This window comes from Macrotis lagotis, chromosome X (genome assembly GCF_037893015.1).
Source record: "Macrotis lagotis isolate mMagLag1 chromosome X, bilby.v1.9.chrom.fasta, whole genome shotgun sequence".
In the NCBI taxonomy this organism is placed as follows: Eukaryota; Metazoa; Chordata; class Mammalia; order Peramelemorphia; family Peramelidae; genus Macrotis; species Macrotis lagotis.
This window is the reverse complement of record NC_133666.1, coordinates 208767918-208781099: the sequence shown is the minus strand read 5'-3', so window position 1 is coordinate 208781099 and position 13182 is coordinate 208767918. Positions and strand designations below refer to the sequence as shown.

At 32.6% G+C, this 13182-nt stretch overlaps 1 protein-coding gene across 2 annotated transcripts in view; it reads left to right on the top strand.

Annotated features, from left to right (window-relative positions):
- Positions 1–12828, top strand: part of KCNN2 (potassium calcium-activated channel subfamily N member 2) — a 187324-nt gene extending 174496 nt beyond the window's left edge. The window contains exons 4-6 of one of the 2 annotated variants that reach the window (XM_074207696.1): positions 4025–4152; positions 10420–10489; positions 11765–12828. In XM_074207696.1, the coding sequence (XP_074063797.1) occupies positions 4025–4152; positions 10420–10489; positions 11765–12052 (486 nt within the window). In that variant the 3' untranslated portion in view covers positions 12053–12828. The remainder of the gene's footprint in view (positions 1–4024; positions 4153–10419; positions 10490–11764) is intronic. The other variant, XM_074207695.1, reaches the window with a different exon arrangement.
- Positions 12829–13182: the final 354 nt, after the last annotated feature.

Here is a 13182-nt window from a genome sequence, read left to right as displayed (position 1 = left end):
CTTGGAGAGTCCCTGAGAAGACTTTTGAGAGATCTTTGGACATCAAAGTGATCAATTCAGTCAATAAATAAAATTAATTCAGATTATTCACTGTAAATTCAGATACTGTTGGGGTGGCTAGGTGGTGCAGTGGATAGAGCACCGGCCCTGGAGTCAGGAGTACCTGAGTTCAAATCTGGCCTCAGACACTTAATAACCTAGCTGTGTGGCCTTGGGCAAGCTACTTAACCCCATTGCCTTGCAAAAAAAAAAACATACTGAAGCATGAATCTTAAATAATTTAGTCATATGATGAGAAAACAAGACTCATTTGAAAGGAAGGGAATGGTAGAGGATGAGCTAGATAAATAGTGTCATGGAAATAACAGATATGAACGTGGATGGACTTGGATGAGATCATGAAAAGTTGGGCACAACTGAATGACAACAAAAAAATAAAACAAAACTAACTATATCATAAAACTTTAAAAAATAGAAAGAGCAGAAATATGAAGTACTTCCTTTGCTGATCACAGCATAACAAAATTGTAATCAATAAAGATTTTTGAAGAAAAGATTCAAAAGTAAATGGAGAATAAATATTTTCATCCTAAAAAATAGAATAGGAAAAAAATGGGTAATTTGTGATTATACTTTAAAAGTCACTATGCAGTGTTTATTCTTTGACCTAATGATATTAATATTTGACTTTTACTACAAAGAAAACAAAGAGGGAATGGGATGCCTGTGTACAAAATATTTCATAGCAGCACTTCTTATTTTATCAAAAACTGGAAGCAGAGTGATGTCCATCAACTGGGGAATGGCTGAGCAATTAATTGTATATAAATATATTAGAATTATATTGTGGTGTAAGAAGTGATTAATGTGATAATCCCAGAAAAAATCTGGGAAGTTTTCTATGAATTAATGCAGAGTGAAGTGTGCAGAAGCAAAAGAGCTACCTTTACAATGAAAGAAAACCTGAAAAAAAATTAAAGACTAAATAATATAATAAAAACCTGTCTACGCTAGATGCCTATATTATTTTCCTTTTACTTGGTTAGTTGATTTCTAGCCTCATCACTCAAATGAATCTGATCTCTCCAAGCTACCAGTGATCTCTTATTTGTCAAACCTGATATTCTTTTCTTAGTCCTCATCTATTCTCAGTCCATCTACTACATTTGTCATTTCTGATCATCCCAACCTCCTGAATACCTCTCCTCTCTGTAACCATGCTTTCTCTTTCTCCTTCTCCTTCTTCTTCTTCTTCTTCTTCTTCTTCTTCTTCTTCTTCTTCTTCTTCTTATTTGACCTCTCCTTCTCAATCTTCTTTGAAGGTTCATTATCTATATCATAATCCTGTCAGTGATTCTCAAAGTTCTGTCCTATTCTTTCTTCTTTGATTTGTCTAAACTCTCTTGGCAAATTCATCAGTTCACTTGGGTTTAGCTAATATCTCTCCTTGCAGACGATTCACTTATATTATGAATTGCAAATTAGACATTTCGAGCCAGATGTCCCAAGTCATTACAAATACAACATGTTCAAATCACAAATTTTCTTTACCCCCAAATTACTCATCCAAACTTTCCTATTTAGTTTGAAGGCCTCATCATCCTGATGGTCTCCTCAGTTCATATGCTTGGCATTATCCTTAAAACATCATTCTCTCTTTTTCCCCAAAACCAATCAGTTGTCATCTTGTTGTTTCTACCCCTATTACTTCTTTTGCATTTAATTTATTCACTTTATTCACACAGCTAGTACTTTAATTCAGTCTCTTATCGGTTCTAACAAATTATTCTCAATTCTCTCACTACTCTGTAAGTGCATCCTATCTATACTCTACTTCCATAGTACTTTTCCTTAAGCATAGATATGACCATGTGACTACCTTAATCAATCAAAGTCAATGACTTCTTGTTGCCCCTAGGACAAAGATTCTTAATCTAGAGTCTATGAATTTTTATACTATTTTTGATAATGGTATTTCAACATAATTTTTTTATATTTTTTAATTTTTTTTAATTTTATACATTTTGAAGTTCTATCCTGTAAAGAGGTCCATAGGCAGACTACTGCACACACCAAAAGTTAAGAACTCCTTCTCTAGGATAAAATATAAATTCATCTACTTAACCTTTAAAACATTATACAATCTGGTCCTACACTGCAGTCTAACCAAAACAGCCTACTTATAGTCCTATGCCTTTGCACTAGCCATCCTTTCTACACACACACACACACACACACACACTCTATCCTTTACCCCATGTCCTAATTCATTCCCTCCTGAGCTCTGCCTTAAGCACTATCTTCTGCATAAAGCTTTCCTTATCATTTCACCTGCTACTGTCCTCCTTTCTTCCAAACTTTGTATTTAACTTCTTTGTATATATTTGTATTTTTCATTCTATATTTATTCATTCTATTTATTATATACATGTTTGTATATGCACTTGTCTCCCTCATTAAATGGAAAGTTCAAGTAGATATTTTTTGATTTTTTGTAAAAATATCACTGGCACTTAGTGTAGTACCTGGCACTATCTTTAATATCTTTTTGAATACTGAACTCTATTTAAGATTGGTTATTTAGATTTTAGAATGATAAATAAAAGTATAAAGGACAGTAAGCACCCCTAGTCTAATCTTTCTACTATATCACACTGCCATCCTTAAAAGGCAGTTTTCTATGTTCAAATCATGGCCTTACCCTTCTCCTTCCCATATGGAAAGTTCGTTTTTCTTCACATTAAATACACTAATAAACTTTTTCTAACACTATTGATTAATAAGTTCAAAAAAACCCAAGGATTGGGGCAGCTAGGTGGTGCAGTGGATACAGCACTGGCCCTGGAGTCAGGAGTACCTGAGTTCAAATCTGGTCTCAGACACTTAATAATTACCTAGCTGTGTGGCCTTGGGCAAGTCACTTAACTCCATTGCCTTGCAAAAAAACTCAAGGATTTACAACTGGAAGTAAATTAGAAACCAACAAGTTCACCCTTCATTTTACAAGTTAAAAAAAGCTGAAGTTCAAAGAAATTATGTGATTTGTCCAGCTATACAACTCCTGAGTAGCTATGCCAAAATTGGATCTATATGATACAAGACATCTGGATAAAAACAGTAATCTTCCATCAATATTCCTAATTTACATAAGATCTATGTGATACAAGAGATCTTAAATCAATTTTCTTAATTTACATAAGCAACATGTCAAACATTTGGATATTCATAAATAGTCAAACAGTAAAAGTTTAACCTGTATGAGGATTAGATGAATGTCGCAGACTTTCACTTTCAGTCAAAATTTCTAAAGATTTATCCAAAAAATTGATTTGGCATCCCTAATGAAAGTAGATTTAGACTATCATTGTCCATCCAAGGAAAATTTTCAGACTCCAATATTAATCAGTCCAACTGCCTTATAAATCTAATCTTATATTTTTGGCAGTTTGCTTTTTTTGAAGGAAACAAATGACAGGAAAACAATCACAGTACAAGGTAGAAATAATTTCTTGATAAATAATGTAAAAGAGAATAAAAAGAATTGAGAATAAATTTTGAGGAAAGCACCTACAAAGGAACAACAAAAATGGTGGAAAACATCCTTTTTTATGTATCAGATACTCCAGCTAATATAAGTAAAGTCAGGACACTTTGGTTTGAATTCTAGGTTTGCCACTTAATACCTTCACTTCTCTGGGCCCAAGTTACTTCATCTATAAAGTAAAGGGATCTCACATAAACCATATGATCTCTGGTATCCCCTCTAGTTCAGATCCCTAAGATCTTCTAGTGGTATGTCTTCCTACTAGAAAATTAAAAGGTCTTTCTAATGTTTCATAGGTACATGAGAAAGAATAGGTCAAAATTCCTCTCTGTGCTTCTGTTCATTATTTTGCCTGCAATAGTAGATCTGTTTAGCAGCCTAAGTCATCACAATGATTTTTGGTGAACAAGGTCCTCCTAGAAAAGTAATAGAAGATTCAGGTATTGATTTTATGAACTTGATCTTTTTCTTTTTATATAGGTGAAAAATGCAGCTGCCAATGTACTCAGGGAAACATGGCTAATTTACAAAAATACAAAGCTGGTAAAAAAAATAGATCATTCAAGAGTAAGAAAACATCAGCGTAAATTCTTACAAGCAATTCATCAGTAAGTAGTAATTTTTCTCCCATTCTGCTGTTATATCTGTGGATTTATATTAGGGGGAAAAAGTTTATTTCCAGAGGGCATTAAATGGAAAAGCTTTTTTTTAGATATGAAGATTTTTAAACCCCAATTTGTAAATTCCTTACCTCTTTGAGAAATTATATATAAATAACATTCATTGATAGGAATAAAAATTTGATATGATAATGGTTACTTAACTTAAGGCTTTCATTTTATGTGTTGAATACTTTCAAATTATTGCTATAGTTATTGAGATTTTATTGCCTAACAAAGCATATGAATCTTTGTCATTTGCTCTTTGAGATTTAGACTAGCTCTACATGATATCAGACATTTGAATAAAAGCAAAAATCTTTAAGAAATTTTCTGAATTTTACATAATCAACATAATACCAAATACCTGAATATTAGGGAATGAACATATTGAGTTTTTCAATTCCTTTCCATATTGTGAACTCACTTTAAATACATGACCTTCAAAGAGTTCTATATTTTTGAATTCTTTCAGTTAGGTATCTCTTGCAATTATGCTGATGTTAAAGAGAATGATTATATATGATTATATTTTCTTATAACACATCGAATTTCAAGAAAGAAATACACATAAAATATTTTCTAATATATTGGAGGCATTGGTTTTTAAGAATCAGGGACTTTCTTCCCAAGGCTGGATACATCATTACTGTGTTTATTTTTCCTGGGGATGTTGATATTTTATTTCTTTTTACTCATTATATCACCAAGAAGTAGGAATAGATGGGATTTTCTAACTTCCAGGATAATTTGTTTCACAAAGAACCAAAGTGTCTTTTCTAGTGTTATCCAGCAAGAGACTAATTGAAGAAAAAGATCTTTTGACACTAATTCTCTTGTTCTATTCAAGATATCAGACCCTGTGTCTCCTTAAATCTAAAATATTATGTCAAACAGAGCAAACTTTCTGAAAGTTTCTTCTGATTATTTTCAATAATTTATTTATTTAACCAACACAGTATCATTAAGATTTTGTTGGAGCTTTACAATTCTCTCACCCTCTTGTGAACGTACTACTTACTCTTTCCCATCAATCTTGTGTGTGTTTTTATCTATCCAATTCTTTATTTCCTGTTAACCATATATGTTAGTTTATGTTTGAAGAGCAGAAAGTTCTATGTTTTTGTTCTTATGGATATGTGCATAACAGTGCTCATATTGAACAAAGTATGTTCATATGCATTGTACATCCATGTGGGTGGGCAAAAGGCTGTTGTCAAGTCCTTTTGATTCTACCTTTGTAACATCTCTCATGTATGCCTTCTTTCCTCTGACACATTCCTCTACCACCACTCTGGTCTAGTCCCCCATCATTTCACACCTAGACAATTCCAATAGCTTGCTCATTATTTTCCCTTCCTCAAGTCTCTCCCTACTCTAATCATCCTCCACTCAAGTTTTCAAATTATGTTAAAGCACAAGTTTGACCCTGTCCAATCCTCTCCCATTCAGTAAATTCCAATGACTCCTCTTACTTACAGGATCGAATATAAAATCCTCTCTTTGACTTTAAATATGCCTTCATAATCTGCCCTCTCTCCACCTTTCCTGTCTTCTTATAGTTAGATCATCCCCACGTACTCTAGGATTCATTGACACTTGCCTTCTGGCTGTTTCTAGTATAAGCCACTTGAGTATTTTTATTAACTATCATTCAGATCTGTAATTCTCTCCTGGCTTCCCCAGCCTCCTTCAAGTCCCTTATAAAATCCTACTTTGCACAAGAAGCCTTTCTAAACCTCCCTTATTTCTAATATCAGAGATATATCCAAGTCTCTAAACTGTATAACCTATTTCCACACAGCATGTTGTCACCCCAATGAAACTGTGAGCTCCTTGAGAATAGGGACTGGGTTTTTGTTTTTGTTTTTTGTTTTTGCCTTTCTTTGTATCCCCAGCACTTAGCACAGTGCCTGGCCCATGGTAGGTTCTAAAAATGCTTGTTGACTGACTGATTAGAGCATATGAAGATGCAAAGGTAAGTATTAGCATTGTGTGAAGAGTGGAATGCAAATTAATTTCAATCATGAGTGGATATTATTACAATAGATATATTTTATACATACATGTACAGATATGAATTCATATAAACCAAAATATATAACATAAAAAATTTTGAAAAGCATAATCCTAAAACATAACAAATAGCAAGACTATTTTAAGGGTATTATGGTATTACTTGTGCTAGAATGACTTGAGGGAACATCCTCAAGATCTTTTACTTATTTCAAGACATCATCCACACTGCTGTTTCAATAGCAATATAAATTTCCAACAATTTGACTTGAACCTTAAGTAATTTTCAAAGACTCCAAGTCCCATTTGCTAATCAATACTGTGAAAATCTGGGGCATGTTGTTTTTAGGAAAGTTGTATTTTCAGGCCATGTTCAATCGTGTACTTAAGTAGCTGTCATATAAGTTTATTCTTATAATGCATAATCTTATTTTATTTTGTTGAAGTTTAGGACGTTTTTTAAAAGCGCATAGGGCTCGATTCTTATGGCAAAGTCTTTGATAGAGTCAAACAGTGAGAGTTTTTGTTCTTGGTACTGATAATTGAATGAATATTGAAAATTAATTTGTTTGATAGAGTTCTCCTGATTTTTACTGTTTTTCTCCAGGAGAGCTTTATTTTCTAATTTTTGCAACTGATGGTTTTGCTTAATCTATTTTCTTCTACGCCCCCCTCTCTTTTTTCCTGTTCCTCAACTCCCTTAATACCTCTCCCACCACATAATTGACCTCTTGATTTGTGCCATTTAATTTTAGAAGAATTTTTCAACTTGGTCTTTTGGATTCACAGATCTATGTCATGGAGCTTTTAAATTCAATATATCTTATTCTTTCCAATGGTGATTTTGGCTTTAAAATGTATCATTTTATTATCCAACTTGCAAGCCCATTGAAAAATGTGAATCATAGAAAACAGGAGATATATATTAGAATAGATCCATCTATATTTCTAATATGTACATATGAATATGCATAAAATTGTAAGTCTTGTTTATCTGGCTCTCATGAAGGCAAACTTCTGAAGAATCCAAAATGAAATAAAAAGTATGTAGAAACTAAAACACAATTGCTGTGACATTGTTTGAAATCTCTTCTTTTATATCAAATCACATACTAGTAGAGCTCTCCTTCAATCCAAAATACTCTTATTTTTTAAAATTTCTTTGTTATGAATGAAATTGGATAATTCTTTTCCATTTTCAGACCTGCTTTTCTTGAATGATCACTATTACTGTGTATATAACCAGAATTTGCTGCCTGGAGGGGAGGTTGCAGGGGTGGGTAGTAACAATGTGGAAATACTGATGGGATAAAAAATATTGCATCAGGGTTATTCTAGAGAGTTTTGATGAACCTTATGAACCTGCAGAATGAGTGCAGGACCTCCCAGCTGGTGAATCGAGCCCCCTGTGTCCATCTGAACACCATTCTATGTTCTTTTGTTCCAATATATTTTACAGTTTCTTTTCTTTTGTTTTGTCTTTTTATTTCGACAAAATGAAAATAGAGCTCGGAAGTAAGTTGTATAAGCTGCTCTGCTCAACATTTGCAGAATTTACTACCGTCTGCATGCAACCAGCAGATCCTTTATTTGTGAATTTCAGTAGTATGATTGCTACCATAGAAATGTGATCCAAATTCATGGTCTTTTTTCTGTGATAAGTGAAGTTCACAAGGAAGGAGTCAACATGTCTTTTACTCTTCTCCTCCCTTTCCCTGCTTTTTTTTTTTTTACTTTGAGGGGGAAAACTCACAACACACAAACCTGCATGTTACCTTTTATTCTGGCAGCTGCAGCTCAAGTAAGACCATTTCCCTATAGATCTTTATGATGACAGAATAAAAACCAGGTCAAGATCAAGGTCAAGAGGACTTACAAGTTATAATTCTAAGCAAAAGAAAAGTTTAATTCAAGCAAATATGTGTGTATATATATTATATGGTTTATTTTAACCTTTCCAAGCTCTACAAAAAATATAATGGGCAAAATTATACTGTTTTATATATAATATTCTCTTGTCTAAGAGATCAACTAGGCATCATCTCTTGGGATGTAAAAATACTTCATTGATGCTTTCCATAATTTTTCCCTGATCTTAAGGGCATAATTATTCATCCTCTCAACATACTTCAAAAATGTTATATTTAAAGCCATATGGATCTTCTAATTGTTTTATTAAAAACTTCATAGCTGAAAAGGGAGCTAAGATGATGATGATGATGATGATGGTAATGGTGGTGGTGGTGATGATAGTAGTGATGATGATGATACCAGGTAATAATAATAACAACAAACAACAATGCTTTTATATTTTAGAAAGCACTTTACATATACTTTTATTTTTATTTCAAAATATCTTGCATATTTTAGAAAATATGCAACCCAGCTCTTTATTATATAAATAAGGATGTTCTTTGTTTAGAGTTAGTAGCAGAGGCAAAACTATAATCAGGTTTCTACATTGTTGGTCTAGCACTTTCTTTCTACTTAGCATCTTGTTTATCTATAACAGACTTACCAATTTAGTATTTTTAAAAAGTATCCATAAAGTTAGTATATAAAAACTATTTATCACATTTGAGGGAAAATGATCCTTTGGAAAATTCTGTTTAGGACTGAGGTTCTTAACATTTTTTTCCCATTGACAATCTGATGAAGCTTAAGGGCCACTTCTCAAAATAATATTTTAAATACATAAAATATGTAGAATTACAAAGTAACCAATTTTACTGAACTTGAGTATCAAAATACGTTTTAAGAGGTTCACAGAACTCAAGCGGAGAATCCCTTTTTAATCCTTTAAGGATTACTTTATAACATTCCATCTTTAGCCTTTCAAAATGGAAAGGTATAACCATATAATGTAATTTCATTTCAAACCAAATTGGGTTGATTTCAAATAAACTTACAAAGAAATCTCTTATGCTTTCAAAATAAGATAAATAACTAAAATTACTAGAGATTGTTCTTTAAATATGCTTTAACTATTCAAAGAATATATTGCCACAATGGGGCAGCATTGATGACATAGAATAAATACTGTGGTTTCAGAGAATTAGAGATTTGCAAAAATTTCCCCAGTGATACACTCTGGCCCTAAAAGTTAAGGATTTTCCTGTGTAACTGTTTAACCAGCTGAATGTAACAAATTAAGTAGTTTAAACTACTCTTTTTTTGATTATTGAGTTCCTGGATTATAAGTAAATTGATGTTGATTTTTTTAAAAAAGCAATTTTTAATTCCAGGAGTAGTTCTGTTTGATCTGTTCATCTTTTAGAGCACAGTTCTGGAGGATATGTAATAATTTATATTAGGACTTGCTTCTTTGAAATACCAAGAAAGATGGTGTTAGAGAGTTGTCCCAAGTTAATTGCTTTCCAATAAATACTGTACAATGTAAGTCAGTTTCTTAACCCATTGTTTGAAAATTAATCTTTACTTCAAGGCATTCAAAAAACAAAATTGAGAGATATTGCATTATTAAAAACAATATTTTGCTCAAAGCATCAATTTTTAAAAATCTTATGGTTTGTGTATATATGAATTTGAAAATAAGATAGTTCTCTCAAATTTACATTAAGTGGTTTGAAGTAAAATTCAAGTGAAGTAAAAAAAGTGAAAGAATTATATAAAACATTTAGAGATTTAATATGCTGCTGGTTGAATAAAAGCTGTGTTTAAATTAATAAGAATCTCACTTATCACTGTCTTTTCATCAGCCCAAACACCCCAATTCATTTCAGACTAAACAGGGCTAATTATTGTATCTGCTCATATAGGCATAGGAAGGTGTTGAATAACTACCAAGGTGTTGAATAACTACCACATTGATGAAATCTCAATTACATTATATTTTTCTTCCTATGTCTATCTGTCATGATACTGAAGCTTCAAGGAATGTTGTGGCTTTCTCTCATATGAATTAATCCTTATTACCCCTTTTCAAATACAACTCAAACTACATGGTGGACAATAGTCCTGAGGACATCACATTTCTTGCTCTTCTTTTTTTGTGGTGTTAAAAAAGCATGCTTTTCATTATACCAGATACATGACCAGTTTTTGACTTTACCCCAAATATTCAAGGCATTATTCATGCAGTAATTTGCTCTTATTAATTTTGTGCATGCTTTTGGGGAGGAAAAAGATAAATGAAAGAAAAAAGGAGAAAACTATCTGACTTTAAATTTTACCTCATAGATTAAGAAGCGTAAAAATGGAACAGAGGAAACTGAATGACCAAGCAAATACATTGGTGGACCTAGTAAAGGTGAGTCAACACATTCCCTTGCAAAAGCCAGGACTATTCTCATAGTCATCTAGTCTGAATTTCAAGTCAAGGGCCATTCAGACAGAATTTAGATATCACTTGAATGCCCATAGTAATTCAATCTTTGGCAGAACTATGCTGTCTATAATCATCACACTGAAATATCAAAAATAGGATTTAGTATATTAGACTATTACATCTATATCTCGCATCTAATGATATCTGGTGATGGGTATTTCAGGAGGAGGAAAAAATAGGAAGTTACTTTAAACATTGTGAGGTTTTCTAAAGCCTTATTTACTAGAAGTTCAATTTGTTTTACTTTGATTTTATATCTGTGTTTATAAAGAAGTGTCTAAAGGAAGCAGATGATTAGAGAAATGGGAGAGGATGTGAAAAAGGGGTAAATGGAGAGGAGCTGGCCATGATGAGAAGGACTATCTTCTCATTATTATAAAGACTGGAAGCATGATGGGAATATATTAAGGGATTACAGGATCAGGAGGAAGATGGAAGAGAAGGGAGAGAGATCCCCATGAAAATGAAACAATAGTTGTTATTTAGAGAAACAGAGTGATTTATTATAGGTCAAACAAGTAGCAGAGATCAGAGGTGAGATGAAGAAGTACTCTTTTCTAATACTATTTCAAAGGCATTAAGAAGCATCTAATCACTCTTTTTATTCTTTCATTTTTTTCATTAGAGTTCATTATTAATATCCAAAAGTCATACTCATTGGTATTTGTTTTAGAATGTCAGATATTTAATTATTTTTTCCTTGTATCCCTGAGTCTAATATTTGAAATTATGTTCCATAAATGTTTCTTGAATTAATTAATAATAGCTGCTAGCATTTATGTCTCACTGTCAGGTTTGTAAAGTTCTTTTAAAATATCTCATTTTATCCTCTTTTTACAGATGAGGAAATTGTAATGTCTTTCACAGGGTCAAGATGAGTCATTTTAGTGGTGGGCTTGTCCGGGGTTACAAACTTGGTCTGATATTGGATTTGAACTCTGGTATTCCTGACTCCAGGTCTAGTACTCTATCCCTTCTACCTGAGGGATGAATGACTGAGGGAACAAACAAGCAAATAAACAAGAGTTGAGAAAAAGAGAGACAAAGACAGAGAGCCTACTCCTCAGTGGACATCTTTCCAGAAATGGGTTGGGGGGGGGGGTCTGTACTACTTCTGATTATTTAATATTCAAGCACTTCTGGGGTTATACCCTATCTTCAAATTACTTATGTATATATCATACTCTTCCTTTTCAGACACAATCCATCATGTATGACATGCTTTCTGACCTAAATGAAAGAAGTGAAGATCTTGACAAGAGGGTTGTTTCCCTGGAAAATAAGTTAGAGGTTTTGATTGGTAACATTCAAGCCCTCCCTAATCAACTAAGTGAAACAATCCAAAACCATCAAAAACAGTTCATGGAAACTCAGATGCAAAACTTCAATAAGAATGCTGCCCCCAGTGCAGAGCGGTCACGGTCCTTGACCCGAAGAAGAAGGTCCTCCTCCACGACACCACCAACTTCAACAGAGAGTAGCTAAAAGAGAATAAGTTAACCAACCACAAAATAAAAGACTTTTTGCCATCATATGGTCAATATTTTAGCTTTTATTGTAAAGCCCTATGGTTCTAATCAGTGTTATCTGGGTTCTGATGTCAGAATTCCGGGAACCTGAACACAATGTTTTAGGCCAAAATGAGTGAAAACTCTTTTCTTTTCTTTCAGATGCACAGGGAATGCACCTATTTATTGCTACTTAGATTGTTCCTCCTGTAATTCCACTAACTTTTTATTCATGCACTTCGAACTTTACTACTACAGTATATAATATAATAAAGAGGTTAATTTCTGCACATTTGCTTTATCAATCCAATATAACTTTGGAATATGATATTTTTGCATTATCTTCAAGAGCAAATGATCGGTGAGAACAGTTATGTACCAATAACACTAATTTCCAATATTTCAGGTTATTGGGAAAAGAAATTAAATTCCTTGGTGCAGTATTCTTTCCAACAGTATGCAAAATAAGGTCACTGACACAGCCATTTTTCCATTTGTAAAATTAAGGGTTTCTAATTCATTTGCAAGTTAAAGTCTAACTTCATTTCTATCATAGCAACAATGTCATAGGAGTCAAAAACTGTTTGACTATTCAATTTGTTCTCAATTCCATAGAAAAACTAGCATGATAAGGGTTCCCCACATTAACTCTAAATTCATTAAATAATATTTTCTTAAATGAAATTTTAGAATTTTATTCACTTTTATTCACTGATCATGGATTATCTTTGTTGCTTTTAAAGAGCATTTGCTTAATAGAAAGGAGAATCAATACAAAAGGTACTTTCATTTTCATAGATTTTTTTAACTATAACATGCCATAATTATTTTCTCTAGATCTGAAATAAAGTTGGAAACATTTTTGTTCATATTTCTAAAATAAAGTACTTTTAAGATAAGTCAAAATTCACTTTAGCAATCAATTCACTCTCATGATATCTTTTCTTAATTATATCCAATAATAAAATGCAGAGAGGATAATGTTCTTGTATTGAGTAGAGTGCCTGTTATAGAATTATGATTCTATGAGTCTGCCAGTGGTCTTCCTTTGGTCTTTTCTTTGATGTCTGGCACAAAGGCAATGAATGTAAAACAAACACAAACCTG